This window comes from Mobula hypostoma, chromosome 9 (assembly GCF_963921235.1).
Source record: "Mobula hypostoma chromosome 9, sMobHyp1.1, whole genome shotgun sequence".
NCBI lineage: Eukaryota > Metazoa > Chordata > Chondrichthyes > Myliobatiformes > Myliobatidae > Mobula > Mobula hypostoma.
Window position 1 is genome coordinate 36,576,107 of NC_086105.1, and position 20,969 is coordinate 36,597,075.

The window sequence follows — 20,969 nt, forward strand, 5'->3', positions numbered from 1 at the left end:
TCTTGCCAGAGCCTTATTGTATCAGTCGATAAAGCTCTCTTGTACATTTCCATCATAAAATTAATCTGTCTGTAAATACGATGATTGTTGTAGAGTACACAAAGTAATAGCATGGTACAAATAATAGTCAATGTAATTTTTATCCTGGAATCTCTTCCACTCAGCTGTTTGTAAACTGTTACAAAAAAAAGAACAGTAATAGGTTTACTACAAATGTTAATCTAGAAGTGTAAAAAGTGTTGGGGTTCTATGAAGGAAGATGCTTACAGAAAATGTTCAAGTATTATGCGGGTGGTGTTATGATGCCATGAAACTAATTTTATTTCATCTGCTCTTCCAAAGGAAGAAGAAAATTCTGATCTATGAGCTTTGACAAACTTACAGTCTTGAGGTCACAGCCATGTGAGAAAGTCATGTGGTGCAACGGATGTTCTTCTGTCCCCAGATCACTGGTGTCCCACCCCAGGCCATACTGTTCTTTGCAGTGTGGTTTCAGGCACTGTCTCCTACTTGAAGTCAGATCCTTGCATTTCAGTGTTGCTCAATATGAATACTGTATCTGCACAGATTGCCTACTGCACTCCCAGAGCAGCTTCCACAAATGAGGCCACAGGCAGGCTCTGAGGCTGTCAGAGGACCAGCATATTCAGGGTAATTGAATGTTTATGAATGGTTTTAACAATCATAAACATTCGGTGACATTTGAACTCTTGAAATAAATGCTTAAACTGTACTTAAATTGTATTTACTAAATATTTAACATACCAAAAATATGCAAACACTTAAAAACAGTTAAAAGCCATGAAATTAATTTAAACAATAAACAAAACTCCCTATATCTTTCACACTGGAGCTGATTTCTCTCTCTAATTTAAATAGGACACTATACCTGTGCTAGGCTTAAATTGGCACGTGCTTAGCTGGTGGGCTCCTTAGCCTGTGTGCAAGTTGGACCCCTTGAGAAATCCACCAGTGATTTTGTAGTTGGCCTCTGAAGGGAGAAATTTGCTACTGCTAGCTTGGAGCCATATATGTGTTGGATTCACAGTGGTTTACGAGTAATTACTAAAATAACTGTTGTTGGAGTTGAAGACCATCCTCAGTATGTTAAAACTGCTGGAATTCAAATATATTCATACTATTCTCCTGGTAGAACAAATGATGAGGGTAGATATTACAAAATAAAGATATAAGTATATATAGAAACACTTCCCTCTAAGCTGTGCAGGTGCATGGCCACGCAGTAACTGAAATGCTCCCGTGCACATAGCGTCTGCTGCCGTGCAGCTGTAGTTTTTAAAATATATAATGTTTTATTAAAATGCTGTGTAGTTTTCAAGCTGTGTAAAAAAAATTTCTCGCTCAGAGCAATAGTTCATCCGCACAGCTGTTAAAAAAAAATTAGAGGAAGCATTGTATAGAAGCAAAAACGTCAAACAATGTTTAACTTGGAAGGAAATATTTATTGTTCACTAAATTTGCAGATTTTTCAATCAATAAAAGACCAAGTTGAGAAACCTGCTCTTACCGCTGTATCAGTATTTTACTAGTTTTGCAACACAAGTATTTTTCAAGCAACACACTTAAAAAATGCTGGTGAACACAGCAGGCCAGGCAGCATCTATAGGAAGAGGTACAGTTAATGTTTCGGGCCGAGATCCTTTGTCAGGACTAACTGAGAGAAGAGATATTAAGAGATTTGAAAGTGGGAGGGGGACGGGGAGATCCGAAATGATAGGAGAAGACAGGAGGGGGAGGGATGGAGCTGGAAAGTTGATTGGCAAAAGGGATACAAGGCTGGAGAAGGAAGATGTATTTTTCATGTGGGAAGACCACTACAATCACCAGAAGTTAAAGGTCTTTGTTATTGTTTGACAAAGGTTTTTTTAAAAAATGTTAACCTTTATTTGTTTAACCCATTTATTGAAACAGAAAGTCCTTTGCCTCTTATTTCCCTTGTACAATGGTAACAACTTTTCCTGCAAATGTAATTCCTCTCCAGAGCATCGTTTGACCAGTGCTAAAGATCATCAATAGATTGCAAACAAAACCCAGCAGAAACTGACGTCCTTTCCTCCTGGGATCCTTCTGTTCCTTTCTTTTTTTCTCTATTTAGCTCCTTCTATTATTTTTCCTACCCCTCCATTTCATAGCATATCCACTGTGGCTTTTTTACTGTTATGAATCCAGCAATATGCTAATGTCCTATTCTGTAATATTGTTGACATAGGCTAAATATGCATAAGTAATGTAGATTTCAGCATCTTCCTGTGCATTGCTGCCTGATAAACAGCCATGCAATAGAAAGACTACATCACAGCCCATCTACAATAGTGTTAAAAAAGCTATGCCAAGTCTCCTGTCGAAAGCTCTGACATTTGAACATCCTAAAAGTATTACAGAGCAAAATATTAAAATTAAAGAAACAAATATTTAAAAAATCATCTGAATAAACCAGAACAATTCAAAAATTGTAAAATGATTTGATGCTTAACCTTTCTCATTTCCAGCCACTTCTTTCCCTGAAATGAGTGGAGTGTTGATTCCTGTCCTATCCATCTGATTTTTGCAGGATGAAAGCTGGGGAATTGCTGCAGCTTCACATGTCTTCATCATGAAAAGTCACAATAGAGTGAAGCGTGAAAAATACCCTAAACAGCTGCCAGCATGTTCGGCATTCTGTAACTTACTGGCATTTGGATGAGGAAGTGCAAACGTTTCTCTATAAAATCTGGGCCATTTTTTCTACAGTTCTTCTGCCAACTCCTGATGTGTTCTGAAGTATCTGAAGCAGACATGGGCAGCCCAATGGTCATGGATCAGGGATAAAACTTGGATTAGTTGCAATGTTGCGACACAGAGGGCTTGGATTGTACTCAATCCGGACCACAGCCTGGTTGTACAGCTCTGCAGGATCAATCAAGCTTGGGGCCGGTTTCCCACAGCTTCCTGTAAAGCACAGTAAGCAGTGACTAGGTTTCATCTGGCAAGTCCTAAAGTCTTGCTATCGGCTCACTGCTGTCAAAAGTTCTGGAGTTACTTTAAATGTTGATTTAAATAATGGGGGAAAAAAAATGTTAAAAAAACAAAAGAAGTTTACTCAAAACTTATCAAAGTACTAGAATTAAGTTAGCACATAAATTTAAAACAAAATAAAAATAAAGCACGATCTACCTACACTTACTTGCTTTCTCAGTTAAGGTCAGCAACCTCATTCATTTGTTTTCTCAGACTATGGTGTATGACGTTAAGTGCATAAGGCCTTCTTTGGTTGGATGCTTGTGTTCTGTCCCTGGAATAAGCATGATTCCAGTGACAGAGGCATATAGCTCATGGCTGGTATATCACTTGTGTATCATTTCTGGCTGTTTTGTTTTAAGAGACAAGCTGACCATTGAGGATGACATCAGTGCCAATTCTTTACAGAACTGGGCATGTGTAAGCTCATTGAGAGACCCTAGAACAATTGCTTCCCATTAGGACCACCCTATCTCTCAGTGACCTATTTGGTAAGTTGGAACACCGGCAATACAAGCATTTAATAAATATATGGCATTAAAGGTTCTTCATCCAGCTGTAAACTACACAGTTCTAGCAGAAAATAATAGAAAGGCATCTGAGATTAAAATCCCATATAACCTTGAAGATACTGCAGTCTAGAAATCAGTCACCCGATTGAAATTATACTTATCGCAGAGATTATTCCCTTTCATTACATGCCAATTTGGAAATTCAAGCAGCCACTTCCTGGTGTGGATCTCAGTTCTTTGCCTGATGAGATTTATTTGAGATTTTCTAAGCAGTGCTTCTTATGGAAGATCACAGGGGAATTAATCTAAATTAAGCCTGGAACAACCAATGTTAGGCACACCCAGAGCAACTGGAACTTTGATGCTCATTGTCAAGCTGCAACCCTACTAAAATAACTAACATTTATCTTAGCCATTGCATTACAACATTGATTGATACAGTCTGTCCACCAACCCACCAATCAGCCAGACCCAGATACCCAACTGCTCCAGTTAATCCAGGTCTTTAAAATGCCCTGCCCCTCAAGAACTCCCACCTCCCCCCATCTGCCAACTCCGAACCATACTTTGAGTCTTCAGTTCCCCAAGCACTCAGTAGAACCCTCAACCACACTACATCCACACTACACCCTCTCCAACCCCCCCCCACCCCACTCCACCCACAGCACGAAGCACCATTCTCCTTCCTTCCTGCTCTTGATCCTGTATTGCCCTTGATTTCAGGAATTAATTGGGTCTGCAACTCTGTTTCTCCCATAATCCTCCTCTCTTAGCCCCAATGCAGAATATTTTTGGTTGCAAAAATTTGTAATGTTTGTGAAACACTGCAGAACTTTGCCACGCTAGAACTAAGACTAAAACAGTTCTTGGTGAATTGCTGCCACAGTCAAGTACAGTGCTGTAATCTTTAGAACAGACTGGATTTTTTTTACTCCAAGTATGCAGAGGAATTCCTGATTTTCATCCTTCAGAATGGTTTGCAGTATTTTAATTCTTGACATTGATGGCAATTTTTAAATTACAGTTTGATGAAATGATTTTGCTACTCTTTCAAAATTGATTTCTTTTATATTTTAAATAATTAGCAAGCTATTGCACAATTCAAATTAATTGAAAAGTTATCTAAAGCCAAAAAAGTTTGATGCATTGTTAGAAAAAAATGTATTTGCAGTTAAATTGTTTGCTGAACAGATGCCTGGCTGCTGGCTTTTGGGATAAACGTGCAATAACTTTCTAAATGCCGTAGAAATTGTTCTCCACTTTCAAAATGTCAAAAGCTGTAACTATCTTTTGTGAGAAAATCATTGCTCAGATCAGATGCTACATCATTTTGTTAATTAATAGATGTTAAATTGGGAACAAATCATTTGTTGATTCTTGTGGAGTTTACAGCACAGAAAGTAACCATGTGGGCTGGCTGGTGCCTGTTAGTCCTAATATGCCACATTAGCTGTGTCCAGCTCTACGTCATCTAATTCTATTTACATGACCTTTTATTCCTTCATCTTCTGTCCTCTTATCAAGTTTGGGCTATGCTATCTTATTTTTATGGCCATTAGCTTTTGGCTACCACATTAGTGAATTATTTTTATCAAGCCCTGAACAATTTTCAAGACATTTGATCCCTTGGCCAATGTACCCATCTTTTCCTACCTTTCTTGATGTTTAAACCCCTAAGTTTTCATATATTACGTGTGAACCAGTTTTATACTTTCTCTGTTGCCTCCATGTTCTTTCATTTTTATGTTGATTGCAACCGTAAACACAGCGGAAAACTGTGGTATAATTGATCTTATCTTAACTTCCTATTTAAAAATGTTGACACAACAGTCTGCAGAAGCTGAAATACGCCAAACAGCTTCTGTGCAGGCCGTGTCTTGGGTTGACATATACTTCTAGATTCCCGGGATTCTTTTGCTCTTTTACTCTTCCTAGACACTTGGGAATGGAAATTAGTTGTTGGTCTTATGCCAGAAAGCAGTGAGCCTGAGCATTGTATTTTGGGTTGAGACCCAGCTTCAGGACTGAGAGTGGAGAGGACAGATGGCCACTAGGGTGAGTCAAGGGCAGGCAGGCAAGAGGAGGGAGATGATGGGCCAATGGAGCTGAAAGGGGGAGGGTAGAATTTCCCACTACACTTCCTCTGTCATCTCCCACCTCTGTGATTAGAGCAGACAAAAAAGAAAAGGTTTTTGAGCAGCTTTAAATGCATGAAGGTTTGCTGTAGAATATCAGAGTCTGTGGGCATCATACAAAAATGACATGAAGCTCTTAAGTGAGTTCAGGGTTATTAATAGCTATGCAATTGCAGGATTCTACACAGATTCATCAGTGACAGGACTATAGATTTTACTTGCTGCTAAAATTTGACAGTTAATGTTCCTGTACCTAAAATCTAATGCATTGCTAAACATGAAAAATTAATAGTCCTGACAAAGGGTTCCGGCCCGAAACGTTTCCACGCATGCTGCCCAACCTGCTAAGTTCTTCCAGCATGTTGTGAGTGTTGCTTTGACCCCAGCATCTGCAGATTATTTTGTGTTAAAAATTATTACATTATGGTTTCTACCAATATTCATTCATTTTTACACATATCTAAGTAATATGAAGCCTGTGCAAATGCTGAATGCACTCAGAATATGTTTGCATTTCCTTCACCTGCATATAGGAAGTACATAATTACTTGTATTCCTACTGTAGCTCTGAGGCAAGCCGAGTGTTGAACTTGAGTTGTCTGTATGGTAGCTGTTTGCCTGTTAGGTTAATACTTATTTTTCTCTTTTGTATCCACAATTCATATTTTGTTTTAGTATATTTTAGTAATGATCCCAAAAACTGAAGAAGCGTAGATTTGGTTGAAATGACCTAGGCAGACTGTCAGCTAGAATTTTCACAAAATGGCTGTTCTGTCTGCATAGCCATTTTGCGGCTGTGCTGAAGCTGCCAGGTACTGCTAACAGAGACAGCATTAGTACACAAATAGGCACCAAATAGTTCCTGGATGGAACCCAGATCCTGTGCTTCAGGAGCTGACCTCGGGCTGAAGTCATCGACAGTTCTTTTGCAACACTACAGATACATTGGCAGGTGCATTAGGTGCATTAATCTCGAACAATGTGCAGAATGTCATTAATCCAAATCCTGTATAAAATTATCTTCAGATTTGCTGTTTTTACAATTCTTTTAATATCTCCCTGTAAGTGTTTCTCTAAAGATGAATAAGTTGAACCTTCCCTTGCACAGCAGTTTCTCCCATGAGAAAGATGCAGCCAAATGAAAATATTGCTTGGCATCAACAGTTACCAGCCAACAGGAATAAGGCAACAGAGCTGCAGCATCTCATACTCATGCAAATATCTCAGTAATGATTTGCAGTGTTCAAAAAGATCCCTATTTATTCAAGTGAAATAACTTCTATGAATCTACAATATTTGATAATATTGCCACTCAATCACAAATTTAAATGAAGCACTTGACAGTTTAAACCTTTATTTAAAAATAGATAATGGCATTAATTTTACACCATGATGTCAGCTACAAAGAGGTAATGAAATATTACTATGTGTCGTGCATTTATCTGAGCCACATATTTATAATTGTAAGCTGAAAATTTTTGGAACATGCAGTATCTTCATTAAGATAGCATGAATGTAACGTAGCTGAATATTCTCATTCAGATGGCCGCATTTAGTGCAAAGTAAACAATGTCAGGTTTTCTAAAATCTTTTTAAACACAAGCTCCAGACAACAGCATGTACTTTATGTGCATAAATCTTTATAAAATCCTCGTGATACCACAGTTTAGAGTACTTTGGGTGCTTTGAGCTCTAAGCTACAGAAAGGAGTTTATGCCAAAACAAAGATACTAAGGTCCAATAGCAATTTTTCGAATGCCGCCAAATAAACTTGTAACTTTGTTTTGCATGCCATCCATCAGATCATTTCATTACAAAAGTGTATTGAGGTGGTACAGGAGAAGAGCGGTAACAGAATGCAGAATAAAGTATTCCAGTTGCAAAGAAAGTGTAATGCAGGCAGACAGTATGGTACAAGTCCACAAATCAGGTCAACAATCTATCTCATCATGCTAGGGAAGCATTTAATAATCTTATAACAGTGGCTTTGAAGATGTCCTTGAACCTGGTGGCACATGCCTTCAGGGTTTTGTATCTTCTGCCTGATGGGAAAGAGAGAAGAGAGGATGTTTGGGGTGGGTGGCGTGTCTTTGATAATATTGTCAGCTTTACTGAGACAGTGAGAAGTGTGGACAAAGTCCATGGAAGGGAGGCTGATTTCTACAATGTGCTAAGCTGTGCTCACAGCTCTCTGCAGTTTCTTGTGGTCATGGGCAGAGCAATTGTCATAACAAGCCATGATGCATCCAGATAGGATGCTTTCTGTAGCATCAATATAAATTGGTATGAAGCAGAGGGGCCTTGCCAAATTTCTTTGGCCTCCTGAGGAGGTAGAGACACAGGTGTGCTTTCATGGCTGTGGTGCCTACGTGGTTGGACCACAGGCTGTTGAAAATGCTCAATCCTAGGAACTTGAAACTTTAAACCTTCTCAACCTCAGCACCACTGATGGAAACACAAGCATGTGCACCTTCTTACCCAAATCAATGACCAGATCTTTTGTCTTGTTGACATTGAGGGAAAGGTTTTTGTCATGACACCGTATACTAGGTTTGCTATCCCCTTCCTGTACTCTAACTCATTCTTTTCTGAGATTTGGCCCACTATGGTGGTGTCATCTGCAAACTTGTAGATGGAATTAGAACACAATTGGCCACACAGACACGAGTGTATAGGGAGCAGAGTAGGGGGATGATGATGCAGCTAAGAGGGACATCAGTGTTGAGATTAATATGGCGGAGCTGTTGCCATCTACCTTTAATGATCGTGGTGTGTTGATCAGGAAGTCAAGGATCCAGTTGCAAAAGGAGATGTTGAGTCCCAAGTCTAGGAGTTTGGAGAAGAATTTGCTTGGAATTATAGTATTGAAGGCAGAGCTGTTGTCAATAAACAATAGTCTGATGTTGGTGTCTTTTGTCCAAATCTCCAGAGATGGTTGTAGGTCCAGTGACATATTTTTTCAGCAATAGACAAATAGCAGTGGGTTGAGGTTGCCATGACCAGCCTCTCAAAGCACTTAATGATAATGAATATCAGAGCCACTGGGCAGTAATCATTTAGACATGTTGCCTTAGTTTTTTTAGATACTGTACTGGGATGATAGTGGTTTTCTTAAAGCGGGTGGTAAACTCAGATCAAAGTAAGAAAAGGTTAAAATGTCTTCAGGTACCCCTGCCAGCTGATCTGTGCAGGATCAGGCTGTTGAAGCAAGAGATTAAAGATCTAAGGGAACACTTCAGCCAGCGAATCAGCACAGACCTTCAGTTCTCGGACAGGTATCCCTTCTGGGTCACATGAAGCAAATCCAGGGTTGTATATGGTGACATGTACTGTATGTACTTGGGCAATAAATTTACTTTGAACTTAGCATTTTGCTTTCCATGAGCTTATCCCCTTGAAGGATGCTCCCACATTGGCCCCCCAGTCTGAAATCAAAGGGACGTTGGGGGCTGAGGGAGTTCATGAATGAAGGGTCTCAGCCCGAAATGTCGATTGTTTACTCTTTTTCATAGATACTGCCTGGGCTGCTGAGTTCCTCCTGCATTTTATGTATGTTGTGTGGATTTTCAGCACCTGCAGATTTTCTTGTCTTCTCGATTTTAAAACGTGGTATTTTTTTTCACTTGTACTTGTTCTATATTGACATCACTGTATTTCTCTAGGATATGGTGTCTCATATCTTGAACCTGTACACATATGAGCCAGTACCCATTTATGTCTACAGCATTGTACTCAAATAGTCTTGGCCAGACTTAAACTGCTGGCTCATACTTGAGAATTAAAACTATCAGTAAGAAGAGAAGTGGCCTGGAAACATCCAAAGAACTCATTAGTTATCCTCATTGACACCTTTTTTAAGCAGACACTGAAAGATACCCATATTAATGAAAAAATTAGCTATAAGCAAGACACCAATTTATTGATTTCCAACTAAGAAGCACTTCTTTGGTAATTAGAAAGTAGATGGTCATGTCCAACATGCTTGTTACATTCAGCATATGAATATTTACCCATCCAGTTCAGCTAACCTTCAGGCTGCTTTTCAAACTTTGAAGCCAAAGTCATAGTTGCTTATTGTTATATGAACAAATAGGGTGAGGTATGGATACAATGAAAAAATAGTTTCCAACAGCATTGAGACAGACCTGTTCCCAAACAGAAGCATTTGTAAGGTTGCATTGATGGGATTCTATGGTATTCCATGTGCTTTTCTCTGTGATTTGTAAATGCAACCCACGAGCCTTTTTATCTCTGACAGCACAAATTCGAAAGTTGTTGTATTATAAAAATGGAAAATAAGTGTGAATAATATCTTTATATCTTAACTATAGAAGTCTACATTGATATTATGGTATCTAATATAAACATAAGAACAATGTTACTCAGAGTTTAAAATCTTACGCACAGAAAGCAAGATTAAAAACGTTGCTGTGCCATTTATACTGTACAGTTGCAAAAGTGGTGGAATGATTTGGGCAAAGGAAGTTCCACTCTTTTAACGAAATTATGATTTAATTTTTGATAGTCATTAATTGAACTTGATTAATTGATTTATTGAACTACATGATCATTAAAAGAACATTCTGGCATCATAATGTTGGCTATAGCTACTTGAAATCACAACCCTCTTAAACCAAATGGAGTCGTGGATTATTCGTTAGCTATTTAAATTGGCAGGGAGGATCTTTTGCTTCCCAATCTCGTTTTGATTTCCTGCAATTTATGGCTTCCTAAAGGCTGTCAGTTTCCCAGATTTCTTGTGTTTGAACATCTGTTTGACAGTTGAAATACATATCAGCCATTGAGTGATTTCCCCACAGGAATGATTTATTGATGAAGTACATTGAATCACAATGTATAAATCACACCTTTGCATGCGATCTCTCAGATTTGAGAAGGCCATAGTGGCTGATTTAGTGCTAAAACTAGTTCTTCAGGGATGTGCATTAAACAGCTATCAAAAAATTAAAATTCTGCCTTGAAAATAAGAAAACTAAGGGGAACGGTTTGCAGGCGATAGTTTCTCAAAGCCTGACTCAGATAGGTGTAGAAAAGTGAGACACTCCATGTACATGAGCTTTTGAATTTTGCATCTCTATTAAATCCTTGATCTGTAATCACAATCTGTCAGATTCTGATGTGATTTTTGATAAATACAGTGCATATCACTGCAAGAATTACATTATGTACCTCAATCCATTGCCAGCTGGTGACATAGTGGCATCAGCAGCGGACTTCAGAGCGAAGGCTCCCAAGTTCGAATCCAGCCAGCTCCCTTGCAAGCTGTCCATCCATGCTGGGTTGAGGGTTGAGCGTTGAGCTAGCAACTCGGCCTCGTAAAAATAAGAAAACCTGCTAAAAAAATGCCATCATGACGGCATCCCAATGACTCCACTTGGAGTTAAGGGCTTTCTTCTTCTTCTTCTTATACCTCAATCCATATTTTGTTAGCTGCCAACCAAGTAAAGTTATAAAGGTTTAATGGCTTTTAATCAAAATTTGGCCCCTCAAGAATATAATTTTCTTTTGGTGAACATGAAGATGAGAATCTATTATAATCCTAGGTGTATGAGGATTTCAAGCTCTTTTTGAATAAGTTACTGTACATTTATCATGTTTGAAAATGTTTAAAGCAACAATTTAAAGCACTCAGCCATTCAAAACACTTTCAACCCCTCTGCTATCAAATTTCGGAATGGTCCATGAACCCATGAAAATTACCTCATTATTCATTGTTTTGTACGATTTATTTATTTTATAATTTTAATAAGTTTGTGTCTAGAGTAAGTTGCCACAAGGCAACAAATTTTGTATCATCTAACTCATTGATAATACCTTCAATTTTCATTTTACACCATAATATATACTGAAAATGTTTTAGTTATAGTAAGGAGTAAACATAGAATAATTCAAGAATTGCAACAAAAACCTGCTATAAACTTGGGGATAGATTTAGTAAATATAGGAATGTGGGAATTGCATGGGAATTGAACCATGCCAATAGCAGCAGATCATTTTGATGAAAGTTTCAATGGCCTGTGTGAAAACTGATAAATATCACACCAGTATTCTTGAGCTGATCTATTTAATATCAATTCAATATTTCTGCTGTCATTTTGGTGATTTTCAAAGAAATTGAGTTGAAACATCTGGAGTGGGGAAGGGCAGCTGGTGATATTTGCAGTGGGTGGCAGGATGTAAATGCTGCACAGTTCACTGTTGGGGCTCTTAGTGTTTCTAATTTCTATCAGTGACTTGGGTTCTAAATACATTGTAAAGTGTTCAGAGTTTCAGATTATATTACACAAAGAGATTAATTTGAAAAATGAGGTATCGTGATTACAGGATGAGTGCAAGAAATATGAGTATCTAAACAACTTTTAGAAATTTAATGCAGGTAAGTTTACTATAAGACACAATCATCAATGATGTTGAAAGAGATCTAAATTTCTTAGTTAACTCAGAATTCAATATGTCAATCAATATACAACAGCAATCAGCAAAGCTAGCAAACTGATTAATAAACCCAGCATTTTACTCCTGAGATTAATGTAGACAGACCATGAAGGATGTTTTGAATTATTTAAAAACACTGGAGACTTCTGACACTTACTGTGTGGAAGGGAGGTATCTGAGGGTTAATCTTGTACAAATTAGCAGATGATAGGAAAAAGATTAATTCAAACTATTGTTATTGAATATTGTACAAACAGGACAAGGTAATACAATTCGAAGCAGCAACAGTAACATTAGGATGACATCTAGTCTAGAGGTTCTTTTTCTGAAGCAACTGAACAACATTTAGGTAGTGATGGGCAACGTCCCTGGAATCCTTAAAAACACAAAACACTGCAGCGGTATTCAGATTTTGAATGAATTCAGTTGAGTTGAATAGATTTTCTTGTCTTTAAATAACTTGTGTTTGCTTAAGTTTAAGGGTGAAACCTCATCATTCTGATTATTCATTCTTTGTAAACACATCCATTAATACTTATATTAAGTAATATATTTGACTCATTTCTTAATTCTACCTGCAAACAAATACAAAAGATATTTTTGCTACACTCTGAACTAGAGTGCACCTAAACCTGAATCACGCTTATTCTCCAATCTTGTACTTGTATTTGCTGTGTCAACAATACCCATTCCCTACTTAACAAGTCATAGTCAATACATGATCAAGGCCTAGCATCCTAGCACACGTTTTTTTTTATCTGCTTTGCACTTTCATAAAGCTTCTATAGACATAACTTTTTTATAATTTCTGTTCTTATATAAACATACATGAGATTTTTGTCTTTATTTTTCTGCTTCTCCTAAATCACTTCCTAACCTTCAACTGGAGCTATTCAGAGCAGCTGTTTGAGATTCTGGAAGCGATGTTGTTTAATTTATCTTTCCCTTTATCTGTGGTGGAAATCTGTATAGTTAGGTGGTACACCTTACCTGGGTAGTTGGTCATTTCTGGAAATTCTTTATGATTACATAATTGCAATATCTTTTGCATCAGTACATATTCTCTAATTCACTTAATTTTCCAAATCAGTCTTCCAGGTGGAAATGGCCCTCAGTATTAGAGGGAAGAACTCTGGAGTATGGCCCAATCATGAATTCTCATAAATGAAGTAACTCACTTTTGAGTGTGTACTCTTTATTACGCAACTAAAAATGAGTATTTATTATTAAGTATTTGCCTCTTGATACAGAGCATTGGGAATACTGCATGCATTGGCCAAGCAATTAACATTTTAATTTTCATTTGGTCTGCCTTATATTCTGTTTCTGTGAAGATAACACCACAGATTTATTTTGTGTAAAATCTATATTAAAAAATCAAAGGGAAGATAAATTTCCTGAATAATAATTTGTAAACTGTATTTATGAGTGCCTTATGAGTGAAATGAGTAAATCCACATGAGTGAAATTGACAAAATTATGTTAAAAATACAGAACATTCTTTCTAACAACAGGAATTCTGCAGATGCTGGAAATTCAAGCAACACACATCAAAGTTGCTGGTGAATGCAGCAGGCCAAGCAGCATCTCTAGGAAGAGGTACAGTCGACGTTTCAGGCCGAGACCCTTCGTCAGGACTAACTGAAGGAAGAGTTATTAAGAGATTTGAAAGTGGGAGGGGGAGGGGGAGATCCAAAATGATAGGAGAAGAAAGGAGGGGGGGGGATGGAGCCAAGAGCTGGACAGGTGATCCCCTTTGCCAATCACCTGTCCAGCTCTTGGCTCCATCCCTCCCCCTCCTATCTTCTCCTATCATTTTGGATCTCCCCCTCCCCCTCCCACTTTCAAATCTCTTATTAACTCTTCCTTCAGTTAGTCCTGACGAAGGGTCTCGGCCTGAAACGTCGACTGTACCTCTTCCTAGAGATGCTGCCTGGCCTGCTGCGTTCAAGAACATACTCTCTTCTACTTTTCCCCGTGAATTAGCTCACAATTAAATGCAGGAGGTTAAAATCTTCTTGCCTTTTATAGAAGAAATCTGGATATGGATGTAGAAGTCGTAGAGATCAGAGTGATGAGTTATGTGGTTACAGCTTTTTTTTAAACACAAAACAGGTTTATCAGGGACATCTCAAATATACTAGAACGAAGAAAAAAATCTCTTTAAATTATTGTAAAAGCTGTTAACAGATATAAATAATTACTGGAATTCTACTTTTAATTTTATGCTTTGCTAAGATAAAGTCGTTATCTTTACCAAGTTAAAAAAGATCCACTTCATTAGATTTTGCAGATGGTTTTATTAGAACAGAAGTCAGATGATCTCTGCATTCCAATTAATGACATCACTCTGTGTTGTAATTGCTAGTGCTGTATAATGGGGCTGCTAATGTAACTCTGTTCTCCCATTAAGTGCTGTTGTTCTCAACTCATGATATTAGAAATCCAGATGTTAAATGCTTAGCATTGAAAGGGTACAGAAATGAACAGTAAGTACCTCATAGAAAGCTCAAATGACCAATTGAAACTTTGACAACTTCTGTCGAATTGTTAGAATGAGATAGAAAAGACAGAGCCTTAACAGCTGAAAATTGTTGCAACTTCCCAAACATATCTTTCTTCATCTCCAAGGCTCATAAATATTTCATGAAATTTGGGTCCATTTTGAAGTAGTGAATGATCGCCCTCTGGTGGGGAGTTCCTGCACACACAGTTCAAGAAGATTCAGTTAATTTTAACGAATTTTAACGTAGGATCATAGAATTGGTCCATCTAACCATATTTGGAAACCTTTGGATTTTGCTATGCATGAGACAAGTGAATGTTTTTTTTTGCTATTGTTTAAGAGAATACTTATCAGCTGTTTGCAAGGTAGTAGTCATAATGACATTTCATTGTTGTAAGCTGCTGTCTCATGCAGATGCATGTATCAAGTTAAAGGCAATTCCTCTCACTGCAGTTGCTAATGCCTTCCTAGCACAGTGGAGCTACTCAGCAACATGGTGTTCAGCCTTAAGTCACCAGAGCTTCAGTAATTTCCATATTTTAACAGATGATCTGGTTATTTACATTTCTGGCAAATCCAGAGAGTTGCCAGATATGCAAATAACACGCAGTAGATTGTAGCTTTTTGACATATCAGCTGTAGGGAAATCTAAAATAAATTGAATGTACATGTGACCAACCTGCTTTTATTTACTGAAATTCTAGTATTTCTTGAGTTGGTGAAATATTTAAAAGACTGTGACAAAAAGCTTATAATGGGGCCATTTCAGATAACTTTGTTTTATATTAATGTGCATTGATTCATTCAACATTTTCATTGGATTTTTCACTAGTTTTCTTTTATGTTTTTTTTCAGTCTGTGGGTATCATTGGCAAGGCCTGCATTTGTGCTCATCCCTAACTGCCCATATGAGGGTGATGGTGAGTTGCCTCTGTGCTTCTAGTGAAGGTAATTCCACATTCTCTGGGACAAGAAATTACGGGATTTAAACCAAGCAATAATGAAAGGCTGTTGATATATCATGGTGCTGTCTTGAAGTGGAATCTGCAGGTGAGGCACTTCCATCAGCCTGCTGCCCTAGTCTTTTCTGGCAGTAGAGGTCTCAGGTTTGGAAGGGATGTTGGAGTGGCTTAATGGGTAACTGCAGAGCATTTTGTAGATAGACACACAGCAACCACTGCATGCCAGTGGTGTAATGAATGAATCTTTAATATAGTTCATGAGATGTCATTCAAATAGATTGCTTTGTCCTGGATAGTGTCAGACTTTTGAGAGCTGTTGGTGCTGTATTCATTCATCATCCAGCTTATTCCTGTTTTATAACTTCCTTGATACTGTATTCAGTTTCTCTCTCAGTAAACAATGGCATTCTCTTATTTTTCTTGATTACTTGATGTCCTGATTACTGTAGTAGTCTTTCATAAAACATGTTACCGTGACACTAGGATCTCAAAGCCCTACATTTACATCATATGCTTCTTTTTAATTTTTCTGCCAAAGTGACATGTTTCAAATTTTCCCGTTTTATACTTCGTACATTTGACCACTCACAATATATCCAAATCACTTTGCAGCCTCTTCATGACTTCTTCATTACCTTCCTAACTTTATCAACCATTGGCACCTTCATTCATAAATTGTAAAAATAGTTGAGGTCCCAGTGTAGACAGATTATCACCTGTCCCATAAGCTTTAATTTTCAAAATAAAATTCAAAGTGGCATCTTTGCAAATATCTTCTGGAAATCAAAGAACTCCAATAAGTTGGTCAGAAAACAAACTAGTTTTCTTTCTATTCTTGCCTACACTTTATCAATACAGTCTGTGATATTGAAGCTGAAAGAGATACAGCATTGAATTTATATGGATCTCTGTAACTTAAGACTGATTGTTCATGCTGTTAAATGATTTGCATGATATTATAATTCTTTCAATCAAGACAATAATTACAGAACAGGAGAAGTATCAAATGAATATGCCTCAGTTGAAATCAACAGTAGGAGAGCTCCCAACATCTAAGTCGCACGAGAACAGGGAATAAGCTGTGAGAAAGTAGAACAGGGAATTCCAGAAGTGCTCAGCAGTTCAGGCATCATTTACAGAGAACAAACCAGTTAACATTTCAGCAGTTATCCCGATTATCAACCTCTACAGCATCTTACATTCTGATCTTAGAAAAACTGTTCATTAACTCTGTCCACAAAAAGAGTATGCACTGTTTTCTTATCACTTAGAACAAATGGCAGGCATAATACTTCATTGAGTTGCCTGCATGCAGGATATGTTCTTTCCCATTTGCAATTTTAAAATTAAACTTTTTTACTGGGGTCTGAGGATTTACTGAAGTTTTATCTCTGTCTCTGAAATAACCTGTTCTTGAAATTGATTGTAAAACAACAGATCAGATTATCTTGCCTGGCCACTGCACCACCCAGAATCTCCTTGACCATCCTATTGGCCCTGTCTATCCTAGAGTCCAGTGGCATGGTTTTGGTGGCAACAGGGCATCAGTTGGCAGAGTGAGGAATATTGAGGCATATGAGAAAAATGTGAAAAATCAAACTTTTTTTGATTTTAATGAATCAATCTAAATTTTCAGGAATGGGGATATTGCCCAGTAATTTATGCCTCTTAATACACCACCTTTTCAAAGATTAGCAAATTCCCTTTAAGCTATCATCTTAATATGTATTTATACTGTATCAAGTGTGTGATTGATCTTATTAAGTCACAATTAGCATTCACAGATTTCAATATAATTTCTTGTTATCTACAAAAACAGTCTCAGTGCTGATTGCAGGATGTAATCATTTGAATGGTCCTGGGTATGACTCTAAACTGCAACCAGTGATGAGGCTCTGATTGGGGACTTTCAGAGCTTTGGGGACAGTGGAGTTACCCTTTAGTCATTCATTGCTGTCAGGGCCGCTGTGACCCGGAACAGTAGCACCTGCAAGGGTTCCTGCTCAGGATACGAGCGAAGGCCAATGGCAGATCCAGCAGGTTCAGTAACTGAACTTATGAAGAAGAAAGCGGATGAGCTAGGACTTCAAATGTCAACGGCTATAGTATAGGTGATGTACGTTTGGGAAGAGAAATGACGATTTCTTTAGTTCGTCATTTAGGCGATAGCAAACCACTGTTGCTAGATACTAGGTTTCCTAGAATCAATTTGCTAAGAAAACCATGGTCAAACTCACAAAATGGGTCACACAACAACAGCGTCAAGAGGATCTTCAAGGCAATTCTGAAGATACTTCGCTAGGTAGGGTTGATTCCCGTCAGCAGGGGATCCCTGACCATCATCAAGCTACTGCTCATAAAATTAAAGTAACACAAAAGAAAAGTATTGCCACTTGGAATGTAAGAACCCTATATCAAGCAGAAAGATTGGACAATGTGATAAATGAAATGGAAAGACTAAAGATTAACATCATGGGAATTAGAGAAGTTCATTGGATAGGTGCTGGAACATGTCAGAATAGAAATAAAACACTAATTTATTCTTGTGGAACATCCCATACTAATAGAGTAGGAATTCTTATGGATGAAAACATGGCAAAAAGTGTTTTAGGACATTGGGCAATATCAGAAAGAGTGCTCCTTGTTAGATTCAGAGGACAACCATTTGATTTGGCAACAACAGATGGAACAAATAAGGATATACAAAGGTTTGTAGATAAATTCTGTGAAGAGCTTGAGCAAGCAAAGAATGGATGCAAATCTCAAGATATTGTTATTGTCATGGGAGATCTAAATGCTAAAGTAGGACAATGTGCTGATGGAAATACCACAGGAAAATTTGGACTAGGAGAAAGAAATGAAAGAGGTGAGAAATGGGTAGAATGGTGCAAGATGAATAATCAGGTCATTATGAATACCTACTTTAAAAACCATCCAAGACGCTTGTGGACCTGGAAAAGTCCAGGTGATAACACTAGAAATCAAAGTGACTTTATTACTATAAACCAAAGATTCAGAAACTCAGTGACTCAATGCAAAACATATCCAGGTGCAGACTGTAATAGTGACCATAACCCAGTAGCATGTCATGTAAAAGTAAAATTTAAAAAACTAAAGAAGCAAAAACCTGAACAATCCCTTGACTACTTGCAATTAATTAAAGAAGAAACCTTAAGACAAAAATTTACAATTGAAGTAAGGAATAGATTTCAAAGTCCAGAAATAGAATCTGTTGAAGATGATAGCAATCATGTAGAAATGAAATTTAACTCTCTAATGGATGCCTTGGTAGAATCAGCAAAGTCAGTGATTCCTAAAAAAGGAAAAAGCACAAAGAATAAACGGATGACAGATGAAATCAAAAATCTAATGGAAGAAAGCAAATCCAAAAGAGTATAAGTCCTTAGATAAAAAAGTTAAACGGTTATGTCAAAAAGCCAAAGAAGAATGATTAAACCAGGAATGTGAGCAAATAGAAAGAATCCCTATTAGTGATCCAAAAAGGTTACATCAACAAATCAAGAATATCACTGGTAAAAAGCTCTTCTGTTCTTCAGGTGGATGTTTGAAAGCAAAGGATGGTACCATTATCATGGAAAAAGATGAGATTATGAACAGATGGACTGAGTATATTCAGGAATTGTTTGAAGACGATCAAGGCAAAAAACCAGAAATTAAGAAAAACATTGAAGGTCCAAGTATTTTAAAATCTGAAGTTCGTAATGCAATAAATAAGATGAAGAAAGGAAAGGCAGCAGGTCCTGATGAATTAGAAATAAAACAAATTATTGCCCTTGAAGATTATGGAATTGAAAAACTTACTGAGTTAATCAATGACATTTATGAGACTGGAATAATACCAGAAGAGATGAAAAAATCAGTATTTATCACTCTTCCTAAGGAACCTGGAGCAATAGAATGTGAATTACATAGGACCATAAGTTTAATGAGTCATATCACCAAGATACTTCTAGGAATTTTGATGACAAGAGCTAAAAGTAAGATACAAGCTGAAATAGGCAAAGAAGAATGTGGTTTTGTGAAAGACAAAGGGACAAGAAACGCAATATTGATGTTAAGGATACTATCAGAACGAGCTATTCAAGTGCAAAAAGATTTGTTTTATTGACTACACAAAAGCATTTGATAAAGTGAAGCACAATAAGTTATTTGAAATATTACAGAAAACTCTAGATCTAGATTCAAAAGACCTCCGCCTAATCAGAAATCTGTACTGGGAACAAACTGCCGCTGTAATAGATGGAGAAGTAAGTCAATTTATGAAAATCAAGAGAGGCGTTAGACAAGGGTGTGTTTTCTCCCCTGATTTATTTAATGTGTAAAGTGAAACTATTACAAAAAATAAGAGACATCTTGGGAATCAAAGTTGGCGGTGAAAACATCAATAATTTCAGATATGCCGATGATACTGTGTTAATTGCAAGTATGGAGGAAGAACTACAAAACTTAGTTGATATAGTTGTTGAAGAAAGTGCAAAAATGGGTCTATCTATCAATTGCAAAAAGACAATGTATGGTGATATCCAAAAAGAAGGAGAATCCTATCTGCAGACTGAGAATAAACTGGGAAGAAATAAAACAAGTACAGAACTTTTGCTACTTAGGAAGCTGGGTGAGATAGTCATAGTCATACTTTATTGATCCTGGGGGAAACTGGTTTTCGTTACAGTTGCTCCATAAATAATAAATAATAATAAAACCATAAATAATTAAATAGTAATATGTAAATTATGCCAGTAAATTATGAAATAAGTCCAGGACCAGCCTATTGGCTCAGGGTGTCTGACCCTCCAAGGGAGGAGTTGTAAAGTTTGATGGCCACAGGCAGGAATGACTTCCTATGACGCTCTGTGTTGCATCTCGGTGGAATGAGTCTCTGGCTGAATGTACCCCTGTGCCCACCCAGTACATTATGTAGTGGATGGGAGACATTGTCCAAGATGGCATGCAACTTAGACAGCATTCTCTTTTCAGACACCACCGTGAGAGAGTCCAGTTCCATCCCCACAACATCACTGGCCTTACGAATGAGTTTGTTGATTCTGTTGGTGTCTGCTGCCCCAGCACACAACAGTAAACATGATAGCACTGGCCACCACAGACTTGTAGAACATCCTCAGCATCGTCTGGCAGATGTTAAAGGACCTCAGTCTCCTCAGGAAATAGAGACGGCTCTGACCCTTCTTGTAGACAGCCTCAGTGTTCTTTGACCAGTCCAGTTTATTGTCAATTCGTATCCCCAGATATTTGTAATCCTCCACCATGTCCACACTGACCCCCGGATGGAAACAAGGGTCACCGGTACCTTAGCTCTCCTCAGGTCTATGTCAGGTCTCCTCAGATCAGATGGCAGGTGCAA

At 37.7% G+C, this 20,969-nt stretch overlaps 1 protein-coding gene across 9 annotated transcripts in view; it reads left to right on the forward strand.

Moving 5' to 3' along the window:
* Positions 1–20,416, forward strand: part of LOC134351641 (craniofacial development protein 2-like) — a 225,458-nt gene extending 205,042 nt beyond the window's left edge. For 5 of the 9 annotated variants that reach the window (XM_063058070.1, XM_063058074.1, XM_063058073.1 and 2 more), the window contains one exon: positions 15,483–20,416. In XM_063058070.1, coding sequence (XP_062914140.1) covers positions 17,813–18,988 — 1,176 coding nt within the window. In that variant the 5' untranslated portion in view covers positions 15,483–17,812 and the 3' untranslated portion in view covers positions 18,989–20,416. Of the gene's footprint in view, positions 1–342; positions 1,645–2,572; positions 9,745–15,482 lie in introns of those variants that run through there. The other 4 variants (XR_010019217.1, XR_010019216.1, XR_010019215.1 and 1 more) reach the window with 2 other exon arrangements.
* The last annotated feature ends 553 nt before the right edge of the window (positions 20,417–20,969 follow it).